This window comes from Pseudophryne corroboree, chromosome 2 (assembly GCF_028390025.1).
Source record: "Pseudophryne corroboree isolate aPseCor3 chromosome 2, aPseCor3.hap2, whole genome shotgun sequence".
Taxonomy (NCBI): Eukaryota; Metazoa; Chordata; class Amphibia; order Anura; family Myobatrachidae; genus Pseudophryne; species Pseudophryne corroboree.
The window spans coordinates 770,108,129-770,131,471 of NC_086445.1; the positions used below are offsets into that span (position 1 = coordinate 770,108,129).

The 23,343-nt window shown below is 42.1% G+C and overlaps 1 protein-coding gene across 1 annotated transcript in view; it reads left to right on the forward strand.

The window, feature by feature from the left end:
- ANOS1 (anosmin 1) overlaps positions 1 to 23,343 on the forward strand; it is a 280,125-nt gene that overhangs the window by 159,370 nt on the left and 97,412 nt on the right. Inside the window, exon 7 of the mRNA XM_063955496.1 lies at positions 14,315 to 14,499. Coding sequence (XP_063811566.1) covers positions 14,315 to 14,499 — 185 coding nt within the window. The remainder of the gene's footprint in view (positions 1 to 14,314; positions 14,500 to 23,343) is intronic.

A 23,343-nucleotide genomic window follows, 5' to 3' on the forward strand; every position in this document is an offset into this window, starting at 1 on the left:
AAAACTTTGTAGCCGCTCTGCGATCCTTTGATTCGCACTTCTGCTAAGCTAAAATACACTCCCAGAGGGCGGCGGCATAGCGTTTGCACAGCTGCTAAAAACAGCTAGTGAGTGATCAACTCAGAATGACCCCCAATAGCCTTGACCTCAAGTAAACAATACAAAGAGATATAATGCAAACGATGCCTTTCAGTATGTCCCTACCAAAACAAGGGGGAAATGTAATAGGGTGTGAGAATCAGAAAGTGAGAGATTTTGGTAAAATTCCCCAGTTTTTTTTTAAAGTGGCAATCATTTACATGGCAAAACCAGGTTGATTTTGCAATGTAAATGATTGCCACTGTAAAAAAAAAAAAAAACAGGATCATTTTACCAAAATTTATCACTTTCTGATTCTCACACCCTATTACATTTTACCCCAAGTGTTCAAAATAAGAAGCCGAGTTCAAAAGCAAAGTTCTATCCTCCTCACATAGTTTATGCCATAACAAATGTGTTGTTACATAGCCTCTATAAACAGCACGTCATTTCATGTACTGTTGCAGAATTTAGGAAATGAATATGACCCAAATGCAATTGTTGCTCCCACCCCTCTTAAATTAGTGAATATGCACAACCTTGTCCTTATTTATTTCTGGGAAAATAAGTGATTAAAAAAATAAAATAAAAAAGGATCAAATAAATAAAATTAACATAAAACATTTTACACAGTGTTTATATGAAAGGTAAATAAAACTTTTATTGGTCAACAGGTGATTAAATTATGGTCATATACTTAAGTTCTACTGTAAAAAATGGATGCCCTGGGCCCTGATAAGGAAGTTCTATCTGCTTCTGGGCACTGGTGTAACTATATATACCAGTTTACAGCATATTAAAAACATAGAATGGTTTTTTTTAAATCATTTATTACCTCTTCTCAAAGTTTCCCAAAATTCAGGACTATTGTTAATAAGCCCCACTTCTACCCAAATCCTGCCCTTTTTAATTCAAACCGCATACCAATCTGTCTAGAAATGCCTACTTTTGGGCAAAGCACTGGCCCTCTCGAGGCCTACAAGTGAGGACCGTCCCAACAAAATGAGTACAGCTGGGAGGTTATGACTCAATGAGAACCACATTGTATTTTACAGAATGTTAACGCTTTTGAAAAGTGTATGAACTGAAACAAAGCACAGAGCACTGAAAGCTTGCCAGGTAGTATTGTGTACAGTAGAGATGAGCGCCGGAAATTTTTCGGGTTTTGTGTTTTGGTTTTGGGTTCGGTTCCGCGGCCGTGTTTTGGGTTCGACCGCGTTTTGGCAAAACCTCACCGAATTTTTTTTGTCGGATTCGGGTGTGTTTTGGATTCGGGTGTTTTTTTCAAAAAACCCTAAAAAACAGCTTAAATCATAGAATTTGGGGGTCATTTTGATCCCAAAGTATTATTAACCTCAAAAACCATAATTTACACTCATTTTCAGTCTATTCTGAATACCTCACACCTCACAATATTATTTTTAGTCCTAAAATTTGCACCGAGGTCGCTGTGTGAGTAAGATAAGCGACCCTAGTGGCCGACACAAACACCGGGCCCATCTAGGAGTGGCACTGCAGTGTCACGCAGGATGTCCCTTCCAAAAAACCCTCCCCAAACAGCACATGACGCAAAGAAAAAAAGAGGCGCAATGAGGTAGCTGTGTGAGTAAGATAAGCGACCCTAGTGGCCGACACAAACACCGGGCCCATCTAGGAGTGGCACAGCAGTGTCACGCAGGATGTCCCTTCCAAAAAACCCTCCCCAAACAGCACATGACGCAAAGAAAAAAGGAGGCGCAATGAGGTAGCTGACTGTGTGAGTAAGATAAGCGACCCTAGTGGCCGACACAAACACCGGGCCCATCTAGGAGTGGCACTGCAGTGTCACGCAGGATGGCCCTTCCAAAAAACCCTCCCCAAACAGCACATGACGCAAAGAAAAAAAGAGGCGCAATGAGGTAGCTGACTGTGTGAGTAAGATAAGCGACCCTAGTGGCCGACACAAACACCGGGCCCATCTAGGAGTGGCACTGCAGTGTCACGCAGGATGGCCCTTCCAAAAAACCCTCCCCAAACAGCACATGACGCAAAGAAAAAAAGAGGCGCAATGAGGTAGCTGACTGTGTGAGTAAGATAAGCGACCCTAGTGGCCGACACAAACACCGGGCCCATCTAGGAGTGGCACTGCAGTGTCACGCAGGATGGCCCTTCCAAAAAACCCTCCCCAAACAGCACATGACGCAAAGAAAAAAAGAGGCGCAATGAGGTAGCTGACTGTGTGAGTAAGATAAGCGACCCTAGTGGCCGACACAAACACCGGGCCCATCTAGGAGTGGCACTGCAGTGTCACGCAGGATGGCCCTTCCAAAAAACCCTCCCCAAACAGCACATGACGCAAAGAAAAATAAAAGAAAAAAGAGGTGCAAGATGGAATTGTCCTTGGGCCCTCCCACCCACCCTTATGTTGTATAAACAGGACATGCACACTTTAACCAACCCATCATTTCAGTGACAGGGTCTGCCACACGACTGTGACTGATATGACGGGTTGGTTTGGACCCCCCCCAAAAAAGAAGCAATTAATCTCTCCTTGCACAAACTGGCTCTACAGAGGCAAGATGTCCACCTCATCATCATCCTCCGATATATCACCGTGTACATCCCCCTCCTCACAGATTATCAATTCGTCCCCACTGGAATCCACCATCTCAGCTCCCTGTGTACTTTGTGGAGGCAATTGCTGCTGGTCAATGTCTCCGCGGAGGAATTGATTATAATTCATTTTAATGAACATCATCTTCTCCACATTTTCTGGATGTAACCTCGTACGCCGATTGCTGACAAGGTGAGCGGCGGCACTAAACACTCTTTCGGAGTACACACTTGTGGGAGGGCAACTTAGGTAGAATAAAGCCAGTTTGTGCAAGGGCCTCCAAATTGCCTCTTTTTCCTGCCAGTATAAGTACGGACTGTGTGACGTGCCTACTTGGATGTGGTCACTCATATAATCCTCCACCATTCTTTCAATGTTGAGAGAATCATATGCAGTGACAGTAGACGACATGTCCGTAATCGTTGTCAGGTCCTTCAGTCCGGACCAGATGTCAGCATCAGCAGTCGCTCCAGACTGCCCTGCATCACCGCCAGCGGGTGGGCTCGGAATTCTGAGCCTTTTCCTCGCACCCCCAGTTGCGGGAGAATGTGAAGGAGGAGATGTTGACAGGTCGCGTTCCGCTTGACTTGACAATTTTCTCACCAGCAGGTCTTTCAACCCCAGCAGACTTGTGTCTGCCGGAAAGAGAGATCCAAGGTAGGTTTTAAATCTAGGATCGAGCACGGTGGCCAAAATGTAGTGCTCTGATTTCAACAGATTGACCACCCGTGAATCCTTGTTAAGCGAATTAAGGGCTCCCTCCACAAGTCCCACATGCCTAGCGGAATCGCTCCGTGTTAGCTCCTCCTTCAATGTCTCCAGCTTCTTCTGCAAAAGCCTGATGAGGGGAATGACCTGACTCAGGCTGGCAGTGTCTGAACTGACTTCACGTGTGGCAAGTTCAAAGGGCATCAGAACCTTGCACAACGTTGAAATCATTCTCCACTGCATTAGAGACAGGTGCATTCCACCTCCTATATCGTGCTCAATTGTATAGGCTTGAATGAAGTCCATACATCTACCCAGTGGGCTGTCACAGTCATATAGTCCTGAGCCTGCCCTGCTCCACTTGTCCACATGTCCGTGGTTAAGTGGACATTGGGTACAACTGCATTTTTTAGGACACTGGTGAGTCTTTTTCTGACGTCCGTGTACATTCTCAGTATCGCCTGCCTACAGAAGTGGTATTTGGTCACGGGGGCACACTGCCTCAATAAATTGTCTAGTTCCCTGTGAACTAACGGCGGATACCGGACGCACGTCTAACACCAACATAGTTGTCAAGGCCTCAGTTATCCGCTTTGCAGCAGGATGACTGCTGTGATATTTCATCTTCCTCGCAAAGGACTGTTGGACAGTCAATTGCTTACTGGAAGTAGTACAAGTGGGCTTACGACTTCCCCTCTGGGATGACCATCGACTCCCAGCAGCAACAACAGCAGCGCCAGCAGCAGTAGGCGTTACACGCAAGGATGCATCGGAGGAATCCCAGGCAGGAGAGGACTCGTCAGAATTGCCAGTGACATGGCCTGCAGGACTATTGGCATTCCTGGGGAAGGAGGAAATTGACACTGAGGGAGTTGGTGGGGTGGTTTGCGTGAGCTTGGTTACAAGAGGAAGGGATTTACTGGTCAGTGGACTGCTTCCGCTGTCGCCCAAAGTTTTTGAACTTGTCACTGACTTATTATGAATGCGCTGCAGGTGACGTATAAGGGAGGATGTTCCGAGGTGGTTAACGTCCTTACCCCTACTTATTACAGCTTGACAAAGGGAACACACGGCTTGACAAATGTTGTCCGCATTTCTGGTGAAATACTTCCACACCGAAGAGCTGATTTTTTTGGTATTTTCACCAGGCATGTCAACGGCCATATTCCTCCCACGGACAACAGGTGTCTCCCCGGGTGCCTGACTTAAACAAACCACCTCACCATCAGAATCCTCCTGGTCAATTTCCTCCCCAGCGCCAGCAACACCCATATCCTCCTCATCCTGGTGTACTTCAACACTGACATCTTCAATCTGACTATCAGGAACTGGACTGCGGGTGCTCCTTCCAGCACTTGCAGGGGGCGTGCAAATGGTGGAAGGCGCATGCTCTTCACGTCCAGTGTTGGGAAGGTCAGGCATCGCAACCGACACAATTGGACTCTCCTTGTGGATTTGGGATTTCGAAGAACGCACAGTTCTTTGCGGTGCTTTTGCCAGCTTGAGTCTTTTCAGTTTTCTAGCGAGAGGCTGAGTGCTTCCATCCTCATGTGAAGCTGAACCACTAGCCATGAACATAGGCCAGGGCCTCAGCCGTTCCTTGCCACTCCGTGTGGTAAATGGCATATTGGCAAGTTTACGCTTCTCCTCCGACAATTTTATTTTAGGTTTTGGAATCCTTTTTTTACTGATATTTGGTGTTTTGGATTTGACATGCTCTGTACTATGACATTGGGCATCGGCCTTGGCAGACGACGTTGCTGGCATTTCATCGTCTCGGCCATGACTAGTGGCAGCAGCTTCAGCACGAGGTGGAAGTGGATCTTGATCTTTCCCTAATTTTGGAACCTCAACATTTTTGTTCTCCATATTTTAATAGGCACAACTAAAAGGCACCTCAGGTAAACAATGGAGATGGATGGATACTAGTATACAATTATGGATGGACTGCCGAGTGCCGACACTGAGGTAGCTACAGCCGTGGACTATTGTACTGTACTGTGTCTGCTGCTAATATAGACTGGATGATAATGAGATGTAGTATGTATGTATAAAGAAGAAAGAAAAAAAAACACGGGTAGGTGGTATACAATTATGGATGGACTGCCGAGTGCCGACACAGAGGTAGCTACAGCCGTGGACTACCGTACTGTGTCTGCTGCTAATATAGACTGGTTGATAATGAGATGTAGTATGTATAAAGAAGAAAGAAAAAAAAACCACGGGTAGGTGGTATACAATTATGGACGGACTGCCGAGTGCCGACACAGAGGTAGCTACAGCCGTGGACTACCGTACTGTACTGTGTCTGCTGCTAATATAGACTGGATGATAATGAGATGTAGTATGTATAAAGAAGAAAGAAAAAAAAACCACGGGTAGGTGGTATACAATTATGGATGGACTGCCGAGTGCCGACACAGAGGTAGCTACAGCCGTGGACTACCGTACTGTGTCTGCTGCTAATATAGACTGGTTGATAATGAGATGTAGTATGTATAAAGAAGAAAGAAAAAAAAAACCACGGGTAGGTGGTATACAATTATGGATGGACTGCCGAGTGCCGACACAGAGGTAGCTACAGCCGTGGACTACCGTACTGTGTCTGCTGCTAATATAGACTGGTTGATAATGAGATGTAGTATGTATAAAGAAGAAAGAAAAAAAAACCACGGGTAGGTGGTATACAATTATGGATGGACTGCTGAGTGCCGACACAGAGGTAGCTACAGCCGTGGACTACCGTACTGTGTCTGCTGCTAATATAGACTGGTTGATAATGAGATGTAGTATGTATAAAGAAGAAAGAAAAAAAAAAACCACGGGTAGGTGGTATACAATTATGGACGGACTGCCAAGTGCCGACACAGAGGTAGCTACAGCCATGGACTACCGTACTGTACTGTGTCTGCTGCTAATATAGACTGGATGATAATGAGATGTAGTATGTATAAAGAAGAAAGAAAAAAAACCACGGGTAGGTGGTATACAATTATGGATGGACTGCCGAGTGCCGACACAGAGGTAGCTACAGCCGTGGACTACCGTACTGTGTCTGCTGCTAATATAGACTGGTTGATAATGAGATGTAGTATGTATAAAGAAGAAAGAAAAAAAAACCACGGGTAGGTGGTATACAATTATGGACGGACTGCCGAGTGCCGACACAGAGGTAGCTACAGCCGTGGACTACCGTACTGTGTCTGCTGCTAATATAGACTGGTTGATAATGAGATGTAGTATGTATAAAGAAGAAAGAAAAAAAAAACCACGGGTAGGTGGTATACAATTATGGATGGACTGCCGAGTGCCGACACAGAGGTAGCTACAGCCGTGGACTACTGTACTGTGTCTGCTGCTAATATAGACTGGTTGATAAAGAGATGTAGTATGTATGTATAAAGAAGAAAGAAAAAAAAACCACGGGTAGGTGGTATACAATTATGGACGGACTGCCGAGTGCCGACACAGAGGTAGCTACAGCCGTGGACTACCGTACTGTACTGTGTCTGCTGCTAATATAGACTGGTTGATAAAGAGATGTAGTATGTATGTATAAAGAAGAAAGAAAAAAAAACCACGGGTAGGTGGTATACAATTATGGATGGACTGCCGAGTGCCGACACAGAGGTAGCTACAGCCGTGGACTACTGTACTGTGTCTGCTGCTAATATAGACTGGTTGATAAAGAGATGTAGTATGTATGTATAAAGAAGAAAGAAAAAAAAACCACGGGTAGGTGGTATACAATTATGGATGGACTGCCGAGTGCCGACACAGAGGTAGCTACAGCCGTGGACTACTGTACTGTGTCTGCTGCTAATATAGACTGGTTGATAAAGAGATGTAGTATGTATGTATAAAGAAGAAAGAAAAAAAAACCACGGGTAGGTGGTATACAATTATGGATGGACTGCCGAGTGCCGACACAGAGGTAGCTACAGCCGTGAACTACCGTACTGTGTCTGCTGCGACTGGATGATAAATAATGATATAAAAAATATATATATATCACTACTGCAGCCGGACAGGTATATATATATAATGACGGACCTGCTGGACACTGTCTGTCAGCAGAATGAGTTTTTTATAGATTAAAAAAAAAAACACCACACAAGTCACACGACGAGTGTTTAACTTTTTCAGGCAATCACAATATAGTATACTACTAACTATACTGGTGGTCAGTGTGGTCAGGTCACTGGTCAGTCACACTGGCAGTGGCACTCCTGCAGCAAAAGTGTGCACTGTTTAATTTTAATAATATGTACTCCTGGCTCCTGCTATAACCTATAACTGGCACTGCTCCCCAGTCTCCCCCACAATTATAAGCTGTGTGAGCACAGTCAGATATATACATAGATGATGCAGCACACTGGGCTGAGCAGTGCACACAGATATGGTATGTGACTGAGTCACTGTGTATCGTTTTTTTCAGGCAGAGAACGGATTATATTAAATAAAACTGCACTGTCTGGTGGTCACTGTGGTCAGTCACTACTAAACTCTGCACTCTCTACAGTACTCCTAAGCTCCAGTAAATCAAGTGTCTCTGTCTCAAATCAATCTCACTCTCTCTCTTCTAATCTAAATGGAGAGGACGCCAGCCACGTCCTCTCCCTATCAATCTCAATGCACGTGTGAAAATGGCGGCGACGCGCGGCTCCTTATATAGAATCCGAGTCTCGCGAGAATCCGACAGCGTCATGATGACGTTCGGGCGCGCTCGGGTTAACCGAGCAAGGCGGGAAGATCCGAGTCGCTCGGACCCGTGAAAAAAAACATGAAGTTCGGGCGGGTTCGGATTCCGAGGATCCGAACCCGCTCATCTCTAGTGTACAGGTCATTTATCTTTTGCACTACCATCTACCAACTACTAAATGTGTCTACTACAGTACAGGCTGTATGATTGCATGTTAAACATTTCAATGTAACTTCCACATGAACAAGGCATAAGAATGTTCGTCCTGTATGTAATTCCATTTCACAAGGCCGATATGTGTGTTACTGGATTAAGAATACCACGTTTGTCCAGTGAGTATTACCATATATTGCAATGTTAAGTTGCAGTCTTCCTGACAAATAGAGATGACAGTTCATTATGTGACTACTTCCCTCCCAGCAAATGTTCTGTGAATAGCCTGACATCAGTTCATTGTTCAGCTCCTCACAGCAGGATCTCAACACTGAATGAAAGGCTCTTACTAAAGCAGATGCTTTTTACCTGGAGGATAAGAGGCTAATTGTGCTCTCCTTAGTGCCCTTTCATTATCTAAAGAAAGTGATACTAAAGAGTAGTAGAACATTATAAAAGACACATTATTATAGTCAGGCATGTCCAATTCTGCCAATGTAAGGTAGGCTTGATGACTGGAAAGCAGTCATTATTCAGAATAGGGCATACTGTTCAGAGCAGGAAGCCATGTATATATCACACTCTTTCATTACGTGATGAATTAGCTTAATAGTACTAATGATATTAACCGCATCTAGCAGTGTATATTGGTCTAGCAGAAACATGCTGACATTTACTAACACTAATGAATTCAGAGGAATTATAGGAAACATTCCAAAGCAGAATATATTGATTTAATGAAAGCACAAATATAGGTGACTTGGTATTTGAAACAAATTCGATGTTTTCAAAATGTAATAATTCTGCATTGCTGTAAATGGATTTGACTTTAAAATACACATTTTCATGTACTGTATGTGTAACAGGCAATAATTGGTGTAATGGGACCCAGGAAACTCAAAGTGGGTATTTAGAATTGGGAGTGTGGGAGTGAGGAAATGGGAATCGAATCCCCCCCCCCACACACACACACACTCCTTTATCCTAGGTGACTTTCTTACTCCCCACATGCTCTACTTTGTGCCCGATCATCTCCATATCTCTCCTTTAGTTGCAACTATAATTTCTTGCTACCCTTTAAGTTCCTTATTCCATCTCACCCCCTGCACCTCTCCCTGTCTGCTTCCCTCCCCCAACCCCATCTGCTTCCTTCTATCACCCCCTGCACCTCTCACTTACTGCTTCGTCTCTAACTCATAACCCTGTTCCCTAATTCACTTGCTCACCAATCGACTCTTTCCAAGCCTATAGGCTACATTCTCTAATGCCAGATGTCTTTAGCTGTCAGGGCCAACCTCCGAACAGCTAAGCATTTGTTCATATAGCTGTCACCATAGAAGCCAAGCTCTGAAAAGCTAAGCTTTGTGGAGTTTGTTAAAGAGCCCCTTAATACCATCACCATAGAAAAATGCCGAAAAATACTCAGTGGTGTTTTAGTAACCATGATATCTCCAGCATAGGAAATTGTAGTGAAATTTAAAATTGCCATAATCCCGAGAAAACGTCTGTTTTCGCAGTATTTTATTTTTGACAGTCATTCAATGAGCCCTCTGCACTGAGAGCAAGTATCTACTGTATTACTGTATACTGTATTTCATTACTCTCTGTTTGCTTTATTTAGACTCTATAATATGGTAACATATTGATTTAAAAATACTGTGAATACAATCAGATTGATGTATCTATAGGTGTAGAAATAGAAAAATTATTGCGCCACTTGTGTTTGCCAACGTTAAATGAACCTGAATATAAATGTAAACAATATCGATCTGACACTCCCTAGATATTTAAAAGGGCATCTGCTTACCCCCTAACAGGGATGGCGGTTCCCTGTATATGAGAATTCAATGTAGTTGGGGGGGAGGGGGTTTTAGCGACCAATGGTGTCTAAAAGAGTCACACTTTAGGTGAATAATTTAAGAATAAAATGCAATTTATTAATATGTAAAATTTAAAATGACAGAACTTTTTCTAAAAAATGGGATAAAAACTATACATACAGATATATAATACCAGTTAAAAATGAATAAATAATAAAAAGATTCCTTAACTTGGTATGTAGTCACTGCCAGATAGCCCAACGCGTTTCGTCCTTAAGACTTCATCAAGGGGTCGCTAAAACCCCCTCCCCCCCAACTACATTGTATCTATAGGTGTAATAAGATGCTCAGGATCCACAGTAATTTTAATGTATGTTCATCCCAGAACGTAAGCATGGATGATAGGTACTGTATTTACATTTGTAATGTGCAATGTAAACTTATGCTAATTAATTTAAATATGTAGATTTATATTGTATCGTGTCACAAAATGAAAAAGGTCCATACCACAATGTGTCATACTAGTGACTAAAAGAGACTCTTATCTAGAATGCAAAACATGACATTAACAAAATGCACACCTTCAAAGTAATAATAATATATAATATGTAGGAGCGCTAAACATTTTCAATAGCCTAAGTGGTCCTGAGGCCTAAATGAATATTGCCCTAGTTAACTTCCTGTGAAAGACATAGATTTGTCAACAGATAATAAGAAATTGTGGTCTGTATCTTGACTTGATTAAATAAAAATGAAATCTAAAGATCTAGGCTATTTGCTAGATACACCCAAAACTAGGGTTCCATAGCCAGGAGCTTTCCAGCTGTATGTGTAGAACTCCACGCCAGCCTCCTGAACTGTGTATTCTGCCGCCTGTGGAATAACAAGTCCCATTGTGTTGTCCTAGATTAGGCTAAGACTAATAAATATATATCAATTCACTTATTGGGATTTTTACAGTGTTAGGGTTAGGATTTTTATAAGATATGGCTGTAAATGTATTATACCTTCACTTTACGAGCGGTTATTACGCTTCCTGCTTCGCCACTTTACCAAGGCGAAGCAGGAAGCAGCAGCGCCAAGATGTGCTGATGTGCCGTGTAGCTCCCCCAGCCAGCTCACTGGGCATGCATGTGGTCTCGCTACTCACGCAAGATCTCCTGTGCAGTCTGGATGCCTCCACTGCCAGGGACTGCGCTGTCTCTGCTGTAGAGATAGGGCAACGCCACCTGCAGCAGTCAAAATTGATAGCTGCAGGTGTCGAAACGGTCAGAGATGCTGACCGTTCATACACTGCCCCCGCATATCGGTGTGCTATCTTTTAGATAGCAGTGGCGATATTGACAGGGGCGCATAGTGCCCCTGTCACCAGGCACACACCACTGCCATCATACATGGGGTAAGGGGTATCAGCGCACATACAGTTATGTGTGCTGATACTTCTTCCCCCCCATATCGCCGCATCATACATATGCCCCATGGTGAGAATTAGCAAAGCTTGGAAACAGGCTGTTTTCGAAAAATTACGGGAGCTTATTGGTTGCTAAAAAAAACCTCCCCCATAGTAGTATATTTGCTATTAGTAGCAATGTACCCCAAAAAGTATAATTTCATATTGACGCATGTCAGAGATGAGAAAGTAATAAAGTTTTTTTTATAGGTGGGGGTGTATGTGTATGTGTTGGGTATTTCACAAAAGGCCACATCATTTTCTGATAGAGGGGGCAGGAGGAGCATAAAGCCTACTGCAGATGAATCAAAATATCCCTCTCTGCCTTCCCATAGGGCTGGAACAGCTAACGCATCTGTTTGAATAGTGAATCTGGCAGTTAGCAGGTTATTTGTGTGCATATGAAGTTTCTTGTTTTACCACTGTGTAGTTGAATCTACTGTGCTGTAGTAAGGAATGCTTGTTTTACTGTGTGTGTGTGTGTGTGTGTGTGTGTGTGTGTGTGTGTGTGTGTGTGTGTGTGTGTGTGTGTGTGTAAAGGAAAAGACAGGGGCCATCTGCTGAACACTAGAATACTCAGTTACCCAGATAAATCCATCAGTCTTAATATTAAAACTACTGACAGATAAAGTGAATAAAATAGATTATCCTATAATGGCTCCGGTCAATGGGTGGGATATATTAGGCAGCAAGTGAACAGTCAGTTCTCAATGGTGATGTATTGGTAGCAGCCTAGCAGGATAAATGGGCAAACGTAAGGATCTCAGCAACTTTGACAAGGGCCAAATAGTGATGGCTAGACTACTGGGTCAGTACAGCTCCAAAACGGGAGGTCTTGTGGGGTTTTCCTGCTGTGGATAGTACCTAACAAAGTGGTCCAAGGAAGATCAACCAGTGAATTGCTGACAGGGTCATGGGTGCCCATATAACGGAACCCGTACATGCAGTAGCCCTGATAACTGTAGTATACTTCTGTAGACTCTAATCATGCAAATAATGCATTAATTGATTAACCAGAATAATGAACGTGCAAAGCATAATATCTAACACCATCCAATAGGCTGAAGGACCATCTTAGGTATCTGTGTCAAATTGTCTAATTCACACTTTTATTGTGAAGTGAACTAAAATAAATTTGTTCTCTCGAGTAAGGTTAAGACACTGTGTTTTTCCATCCATCTTATGAGTTTGGTTTATGTTCATTTTTATTTTTAGGCTGCAGATCAGATTGTTAGTTGCACAAGGAAATAAAAAAGATATATACTGACCAAAAAACATCTGGTTTAGGTGCTCATGGCAATGTTTCTACTGAGAAATACACTGAATGCACTTGCACTTTGTGATTCTGAAATCCATATGCTGACAATTACATTCAGCAGAGCGAGGTTGAGATATTTCCAATCAACTGAGTCCAATGGACCTTAATGTAAAGCAGATGGGGCATTTCTGCATGCAAATTGCAGAATTATTGCACATCACAATTAAGGATGGAGTTTAAGCCTACAAATTTAACCTGACAGAGTTTATGATTCTCATCAACTAAAGTTAGAATTGATGACTGCTGGCTTACAGGCAACTTGTAGAGTCTAATGTTTACTGAAATATTACATGTTTATCTTGCTCTTGAACGACAAGACATAATTGTTAGTGTATGCTATAGTATAAGCACATACACAGTATAGTGAGCTTTCAGTTTGGGGAAAACAAGGAATTCATCACTTTAATTTATTAATGATGTAAAAATAAAACCTTAGGCTACATTTTGTTCGGAGGCAGCTTTTGCAAGCCAACGATTCTCAGGGCTTTGCAAACTCAAATTTTAAATTGCAATAATGATACAGGTTGAGTATCCCATATCCAAATATCCGAAATACGGAATATTCCGAAATACAGACTTTTTTGAGCGAGAGTGAGATAGTGAAACTTTTGTTTTCTGATGGCTCAATGTACACAAACTTTGTTTAATACACACAGTTATTAAAAATATTGTCTTAAATGACCTTCAAACTGTGTATATAAGGTGTATATGAAACATAAATGAATTGTGTGAATGTAGACACACTTTGTTTAATGCACAAAGTTATAAAAAATATTGGCTAAAATTACCTTCAGGCTGTGTGTATAAGGTGCATATAAAACATAAATGCATACTGTGCTTAGATTTACGTCCCATTGCCATGATATCTCATTATGGGATGCAATTATTCCAAAATACGGAAAAATCCGATATCCAAAATACCTCTGGTCCCAAGCATTTTGGATAAGGGATACTAAACCTGTATTACAATTTAAAATGACAATAAATTAATAATAATGATACATGAAAAACACTTCTGATTTTGCAAACCTTGATTTGTGTCGGGTGCGCCATTACAACTTGCTGGTGAAAAACCAAGGAGGCTTGCTGTATACATCCAGTGCTTCCTAAAGGGCGTGCACTGTTCATACTGTAGGTCACGGGTATTCTGCCTAATTTTGCGCGAGTTCCAAAGTTCAGATGTTTTTTCAAATTACATATTTTTGAACAGAAATTGTTCTACACCCCTTATTAATGGCAAAGTAAATTACAAATGACCAAAGGTTGTCTCCGTTTATGTTCAATCATAATTGAATGAAAAAAATTATAACATGTTTTTGTCATTCCATGATCATCTGAATTGGTGCCATTTGTTCCTAGTAATTTATAATAGAGGAACTATCAAACTAATTGTTATCAGGCACATCAGACTCTGAAACAGGCCTTTCAGTCATTGCTTTGACGTTTCAATCCATAAAAGGTTAGACTTTTAATTCTCTTTTCCTTGTTTTAGGGGTTCCTTTGAAGCCAAGAAAAGAACTAAGCTTCAGTGAACTCCAGACTGGAAATCTTGTGATTAAATGGTCATCAAAATTCAACATCTCAGTGGAGCCAGTGATCTACGTGGTTCAGAGAAGATGGAATTATGGAATACATCCAAGTGAGGATGATGCTACAATCTGGCAGACCGTCACACAGGTTTGTTTGACCTTATTATTTTCAGGATATATGGTTTGTCATGAATCATAGCATATAAATTGCTGTTCACTGTAAATGTAAATCCTTAAAAGCACATTAGATATAACAGCAGTGGTTGCATGGAATTTATTTATTAATTTACCTGTCTTCTCCACCCTACTCACTCTCTCCTTACCGCTCTCCTTCTCTCTCTCCCTCTGACACTTTCTCCCCACCTCTTTGTGTATCCTCTTCCCCACCATGGTTTATCCCCAACCTTTCCTTCTCCCTTCCCCCACTGTCTCTCCCTGTCAATACCCCCTTACTCTCTCTGAGACATCACTGAGAAGATGGGAGTTGTCAGAGTTCATACCAACCGTCATCACGTCACAACATTATATATATATATATACTAGTCAGGGATGAGCGGTAAGGTAAATTGCTCAGGAGGCACTGGCTAGTACCAGAGCCAGACTTACACACAATATATGAGCCAAAGGGATCATAAGGGCATTGAAATTATTAGAATAATACAAAGAAGATATTTCTAACATATTCTTTGTATTTTTCATATACCGTTTATACTCGAGTATAAGCCGAATTTTTCAGCACATTTTTAGTGCTGAAAAAGCCCCCCCTCAGCATATACTCGAGTGATGCTCCGTAACTGGTGCCAGGGAAAAATTACCCTCCCGCGCTCCCCCGTTTTGTGAATGAGGGACACGGAGGGCCCAGCGCGCGCCTCTCCTGTGTCCCTCCTGCGTCTCCGGCGGCAGTGGTGGGTCTGAATTAAGTACACGTTGTGAGTTCGTGGGGGAATATCTGGCACTGTGGGGGCATATCTGGCACTATGAGGTCATATATGGCACAGTGGGGGCATATCTGGCAGTATGAGGGCATATCTTGCACTGTGGGGGCACATCTGGCACTATGAGGGCATATCTGGCAATGTGGGGGAATATCTGGCAGTATGAGGGCATATCTGGCACTGTGGGGGCATATCTGGCAGTGTGTGGGCATATCTGGCACTGTGGGGGCATATCTGGTAGTATGAGGGCATACCTGGCACTGTGGGGGCATATCTGGCACTATGAGGGCTGTGCACGGCTAAAGCTGCATTTCCCACCCTAGGCTTATACTTGAGTCAATAAGTTTTCCCTGGTTTTTGTGGTAAAAGTAGGTGCCTCGGCTTATATTCGGGTCGACTTATACTCGAGTATATACGGTACTTTATGTTGTCAAAAATGTGCCACAAATGTTAGTATGACAGGAAAGGCTCTGCCTCACCTGCCTCACCCCACCGCATGCCACAGATACTAGTTAAAGGGCCTGGCATATGCTGGATCACCTCAGTTTGCCTGATGCTCTGCCCCATCTCTTCCACCGCTCTGTCCACCTCCCCATTTCTGTCAGCTGCTCTACCCTGTCCTGCCCCCACTCTGTCCCATCCCACCCATTCTCTGGCCTTGCTACACCCCATCCTGCCCTCTACTCTATACCACCCTGCCCCCCTCGCTGCTTTGAACTGTTCTGTCCCCTCTCTACCTGCTGCTCCTTCTGGCTCTACCAAATGTTCTGTCCTGCGTCACCACCCTCTTCCCTCAAGGCCTGCAGCTTGCTCCCATGGCACATGAATGTTGGAGACAGGACTGACTTTACCAGATTATTATATAAAAATTATATACATGATATTTAGTATGTTTTTGAAATAATTCCTAAGGGATTTTCCTAATGGCTCTGTATATCACCCTGTTAAATGGAAGACACACATTACAGTGGACCTACCAATATCAATTAACAATGAAACATACAGTAGAATGATGGTGAGCTGTGGAAGTGCCAGTAGCATTTTGTGCAAAACAAAGTTTTCCACTTTTGAATATCCCCCACTCCGCCCCCAGGACCTCCACAATTGATTTAGTATCGTCAAGTCACTAGTCTATGTTATTGTTTTGGAATTCATCTAGGTGATTATTGCGCCTGTCTAATTTGGTACGTCTTCCATACAGTCTGGTGTGACTTCTAGTTGCAAGACACTAAGGGGGTATCTAATTACCCTTGATAGTGCCGTGGGAGCGAAAAACAAGAGATTTTTGCATTTTTTATCGCCCTATCCAATTAGGTCCTGTGAAAACACACCTGTTTTTCGCATGAAAATGCAAAGGTCTCATGAAAAGCTGCAGACCTATGTATTTTCGCGGCACTTTTTGCGGGTCTAGGGGGCACTTATCACGGATCAAGCATAATCCCTGATAAATGCCGGTATCGTGGCTAATTGGATAGCCCCCAGCAAACCAATTAGCTGAAGAATTACCCCAGCTAAATGGATACCCCCCTAAAGAAAGTGTGTTACTCAAGCACACTGTCCTCTGGATTTTACGTTTTACATTTGATTGAACACTGCTGTAGACAATCCAATCAGTTTCTGCATTCACACTCCTCCAGTACATTGATCAGTTCAGATTTACAGCATTTGCTAGAACTTTAAGCTCTCTTCACTACCCGCATGGCACTGAAAAAATTGGTAACAGAGGAAGTCATATTTAGAGGGTGACGCCAAAATAGAAATTCTCTATAAGCAATAAGTGTACATTATATCATATAGGTGCCACCTATAAATGGTTGGGTTGATGCCAATTCTGTTATAGTTCATTAAATTATAAATTTAAACTAAACTTATGTTATGGTTTGTACAAATTGGCTATACACTGTGCACATTGGCTTTATTCTTACATGCACAGTTAGAAACCCCAATTAGTCAGGAGATACATGAGTACCATTCATGGGAAACTTATATATTCCATGTCCATGCAATATATTTCATTTACATCACATGCTAAATGCCACATCTGGCTCAATACTACACCAAAACCATTTTTCCATCTAAAGTAAAAAAAAACAACTGCATTTGCATTACTGATATTTTAAAATAATGCCAAAATAAACGTTGAAGGGGTGTAATATTTTGTGGTTAAGAACTAGTCTATGAAGTGGGAAGTTTTGGCCCATGATCAATATTAACATTGTGTGGCCTTGCAGAAGTCTCCAATTGGCTCCATTACAATAAATTAGGTTGTAAGCACTGAGGCCATATGGATTTTGTCCATTTGCTGACAGGTCAAAAGAGTTGAATTATTGAACATAAATCACCAAATCCTGATTTTAGTATTTAAAGTATGAACTCTACACATCTTTGCTATCTGACATCGCTGAACACTGTGTGAAAGTTGCAAGAGTGTTTTAAGGTCATGTATCTAGATTTAAATAGAGCAATTAGGATAACATATATACTTGTAGCATATTCCTTTTTATACAAGTGTTCCTGTTTTTACCACATTTTGCATAAATTATTGCACTTTTGGGAAGTGCATCTGAGCAACTATTTGTAGGATTTGGCGGCCTAGATGAGAATTGCACATTTTTGAAAACGTTGTATAGTCCTTCAAAGTCCTTTCCATACCTCCCAACTGTCCTGATTCCAGTGGGACAGTCCACTATTTGGATACTGTTCTGCTGTCCCACCCATGGTTACGCAGTGTCCAGCATGCGGGGAGAAGGGGGGGTAGGACAGGTTGGGAGAGCTTGTGATCACCGCTTCTGTGCTCTGAAAAGCAGTGTGTGTGCACTGCTGGGAGGTGAGCCCAGGGCTGCCCAGCTGCTTGTGTCTGAAAAGGGCATAAGTAGAAAGTATCTAAGTATAAAATTAAGCTGCTCAATAAAATTAGTAATACCCCTCAGGTGCTCAAAGGGAGGGTTGTTCTAAACTAGAAAGATACACAAAGCAGATTTTTCCCAGCACACCAAGGGGCATTAGCAATAAGATTTGAAAAACAAAATGGTAGTAGACAATTCAGAGATCTTAGTTACATATATTTGCGACGTCAAGGCCTCTCTGATACTGGAGGTCCCTACTCTGCATGATAAGAGTACTCACTCTGGGCAATATAATTGTTCACTGTAAGGCTACATTATATTATAATAGCACTTACAAAAATATATGTAAATGGCACTACAAGAACAAACATGTTCTTCAAATGCAGGTCCCATCCATGCCTCTCTAAACTGAAGTATATAATGTAGCTGCTCAATCAAATTACTAATATCCCTCAGGTGCTGAGAGGGAGGGATTGTTCTAAACTAGAAGTAAAGTATTCAAACATGGGAATTGCAGAAAGTATAAATCACACCAGGCATCTCACACCATGTGGTGCAAAAAATATAGGTGTAAGAAAACACATCTGTACATTAATATTATTTGCAAATGCTTTAATGTTGCTTTATACTTCCTTTTTTTTCAATATTAAGTTTTTTTTCAATATTAAGTTTTTATTTTATAACAAAACTGTAACGATTTATGTAGCAGGCCCCGTAGCCAGACACTCCTTCAGAATAAACAAAGGGGAAAGATTCAACACCTCTGAACTCTGAGGGGGAGTACCGTTACCCTCCATTATGTACTGTATGTGTATAGGTGCCACAAATACCATTTCATAATGGGGGTGGAGGACTCATTTACTTTCGACGTGAATTACATAAGTTATAATGACTCTTCCGGTCATGACACATAAGCATTGAAAATTACTATTTTGAGGGATTTTTTTAGAGGATTGGTTATACTCCCTATATTGATGAGCTGCCAATAATAGCCAGCAACTGTATAAAAAGTCTAACATATTAATAAGAAGGTAAAAATAGTACCTTTCTTAACATTTATTTATATAGGGCCAGCATATTAAAATATTGGGTAGATAGATATAACCTTGTTGTTTAAGTACAATTTGTCAGCCATAACGTGAAAGGGTAATGTACTTCTCAACCACCAGGCTTGGGATTCATTTCACCAAAGAACCTAAGACAGCATCCTTCCCAGGGGTTAATGTCAGCACATGTAGAGATAAGCCTAGAGATCAAATACAAAGAGCAGTGAGAGGGCCACACAGTGTTTGAATGCATTTGACCTGTATGGTAGTAACCTAGTCTCATACATTTAGCCAAATAGATACATTAAACTAATGGGGTCATTGAACGGTCTTTTTATAAATCCATTGATTCTTAGTCAGCTCCATCCTTGATGGCCAAATAAAACACATTTGCTGAGGCAATGCTCGGATGGTGAGACTAAAATAATACACGAAAACCATTCCAATAACACAGCTTAGTTTTATATATTGTAAATGATCAATTATATAGTAAGGAAAACAATTTGAATGTGCATAGAACTATAAAGAGGCTAGTACCTATTTTTGCAGGTTATAAATTTAAACCATTTTATAATGTTATTTTATTTTGTGTAAAATATTTAAATATACAATTAATGTAGGACTAAGCCAAAATGGCATCTAAAATATAACCGTTTCACTAATTCCACTTGTCAGACTAGTTTAAGTGTGTGGAGAAAGGTACTGTATGTGGAGGAACAGAAAATGAATTCTACAATTGCTCAATAAAACCCACTTAGGGCAGTATCCAATTAGCCAATGGTAATTTACCACGGTTAATTAACAAATTAACTCACTCGGGGCTATCCTATTAACCCCAATGTCGGCACTTAACCAAATCCCTGATAAGTAAGCATTTTTTCCACAATCGCAGCAACGGAAACACATAGTTCTGCATCTTTTTATGTACACTATGGGAGGTATTCAGTTGTTTGAAAAGTCAGTTGGGTGTCTAATAGACAGGAAAATAGACAGGAAAAACAGACACCCAACCGACTTTTCAAAAAATTGAATATCCCCCTATGAGTTTTCACGCGGAGATGGGTAATTTTTTTCACCAAAAAAATTAGCTTTAATTGGATAGCCCGATAATGACCATCGGGCAAAAATCGTGACTTTTTTTTACAAGAAAAATATGTATCAAGATATGTATCAAGATATGTATCAAGAAAATACATATTGATATTAGGACTTTCTCAATGTATTTAATAATCAACCTGTTAATTTTCGGGTAGATAGGAGTATACACACATGGTGTGCACAGTATTCAGTGGAATGTGAATTAATACGGTGTGACCTGAGCTCAAAATAGTAGCTCATTGTAGATAGTAATCTATACATTACTTTGAGGGCTACACTATCAGTACTCACATTTCTGTAAACTGGTGCTACAGTATGTATATATATATATATATATATATATATATATTAGTGATGAGCGGATTCGGTTTTACTCGGTTTTACTCGGTTTTACTCGGTTCTCAAAACAGCATCTTATTGGCTCTCGGATGTCACGTGTTTTGGATAGCCAATAAGATGCCGTTTTGAGAACCGAGTAAAACCGAGTAAAACCGAGTAAAACCGAACCTCGCTCATCACTAATATATATATATATACAAGTTGAGTATCCATATTCAAATATTCCGAAATACGGAATATTACGAAATACAGACTTTTTTGAGTGAGAGTGAGATGGTAAAACCTTTGTTTTGTGATAGCTCAATGTACACAAACTTTGTTTAATACAGAAAGTTATTAAAATATATTGTATTAAATGACCTTCAGGCTGTGTGTATAAGGTCAGGTGTATATGAAACATGAATGAATTGTGTGAATTAGTGATGAGCACCGGAAATTTTTCGGGTTTTGTGTTTTGGTTTTGGGTTCGGTTCCGCGGCCGTGTTTTGGGTTCGAACGCGTTTTGGCAAAACCTCACCGAATTTTTTTTTGTCGGATTCGGGTGTGTTTTGGATTCGGGTGTTTTTTTAAAAAAACCCTAAAAAACAGCTTAAATCATAGAATTTGGGGGTCATTTTGATCCCAAAGTATTATTAACCTCAATAACCATAATTTCCACTCATTTTCAGTCTATTCTGAACACCTCACAATATTATTTTTAGTCCTAAAATTTGCACCGAGGTCACTGGATGGCTAAGCTAAGCGACCCAAGTGGCCGACACAAACACCTGGCCCATCTAGGAGTGGCACTGCAGTGTCACGCAGGATGGCCCTTCCAAAAAACACTCCCCAAACAGCACATGACGCAAAGAAAAAAAGAGGCGCAATGAGGTAGCTGTGTGAGTAAGCTAAGCGACCCTAGTGGCCGACACAAACACCTGGCCCATCTTGGAGTGGCACTGCAGTGTCACGCAGGATGGCCCTTCCAAAAAACACTCCCCAAACAGCACATGACGCAAAGAAAAAAAGAGGCGCAATGAGGTAGCTGTGTGAGTAAGCTAAGCGACCCTAGTGGCCGACACAAACACCTGGCCCATCTAGGAGTGGCACTGCAGTGTCACGCAGGATGGCCCTTCCAAAAAACACTCCCCAAACAGCACATGACGCAAAGAAAAAAAGAGGCGCAATGAGGTAGCTGTGTGAGTAAGCTAAGCGACCCTAGTGGCCGACACAAACACCTGGCCCATCTAGGAGTGGCACTGCAGTGTCACGCAGGATGGCCCTTCCAAAAAACACTCCCCAAACAGCACATGACGCAAAGAAAAAAAGAGGCGCAATGAGGTAGCTGTGTGAGTAAGCTAAGCGACCCTAGTGGCCGACACAAACACCTGGCCCATCTAGGAGTGGCACTGCAGTGTCACGCAGGATGGCCCTTCCAAAAAACACCCCCCAAACAGCACATGACGCAAAGAAAAATGAAAGAAAAAAGAGGTGCAAGATGGAATTGTCCTTGGGCCCTCCCACCCACCCTTATGTTGTATAAACAGGACATGCACACTTTAACCAACCCATCATTTCAGTGACAGGGTCTGCCACACGACTGTGACTGAAATGACGGGTTGGTTTGGACCCCCACCAAAAAAGAAGCAATTAATCTCTCCTTGCACAAACTGGCTCTACAGAGGCAAGATGTCCACCTCATCATCATCCTCCGATATATCACCGTGTACATCCCCCTCCTCACAGATTATCAATTTGTCCCCACTGGAATCCACCATCTCAGCTCCCTGTGTACTTTGTGGAGGCAATTGCTGCTGGTGAATGTCTCCACGGAGGAATTGATTATAATTCATTTTAATGAACATCATCCTCTCCACATTTTCTGGATGTAACCTCGTACGCCGATTGCTGACAAGGTGAGCGGCGGCACTAAACACTCTTTCAGAGTACACACTTGTGGGAGTGCAACTTAGGTAGAATAAAGCCAGTTTGTGCAAGGGCCTCCAAATTGCCTCTTTTTCCTGCCAGTATAAGTACGGACTGTCTGACGTGCCTACTTGGATGCGGTCACTCATATAATCCTCCACCATTCTTTCAATGGGGAGAGAATCATATGCAGTGACAGTAGACGACATGTCCGTAATCGTTGTCAGGTCCTTCAGTCCGGACCAGATGTCAGCATCAGCAGTCGCTCCAGACTGCCCTGCATCACCGCCAGCGGGTGGGCTCGGAATTCTGAGCCTTTTCCTCGCACCCCCAGTTGCGGGAGAATGTGAAGGAGGAGATGTTGACAGGTCGCATTCCGCTTGACTTGACAATTTTGTCACCAGCAGTTCTTTGAACCCCAGCAGACTTGTGTCTGCCGGAAAGAGAGATCCAAGGTAGGTTTTAAATCTAGGATCGAGCACGGTGGCCAAAATGTAGTGCTCTGATTTCAACAGATTGACCACCCGTGAATCCTTGTTAAGCGAATTAAGGGCTCCATCCACAAGTCCCACATGCCTAGCGGAATCGCTCTGTGTTAGCTCCTCCTTCAATGTCTCCAGCTTCTTCTGCAAAAGCCTGATGAGGGGAATGACCTGACTCAGGCTGGCAGTGTCTGAACTGACTTCACGTGTGGCAAGTTCAAAAGGTTGCAGAACCTTGCACAACGTTGAAATCATTCTCCACTGCGCTTGAGACAGGTGCATTCCACCTCCTATATCGTGCTCAGTTGTATAGGCTTGAATGGCCTTTTGCTGCTCCTCCA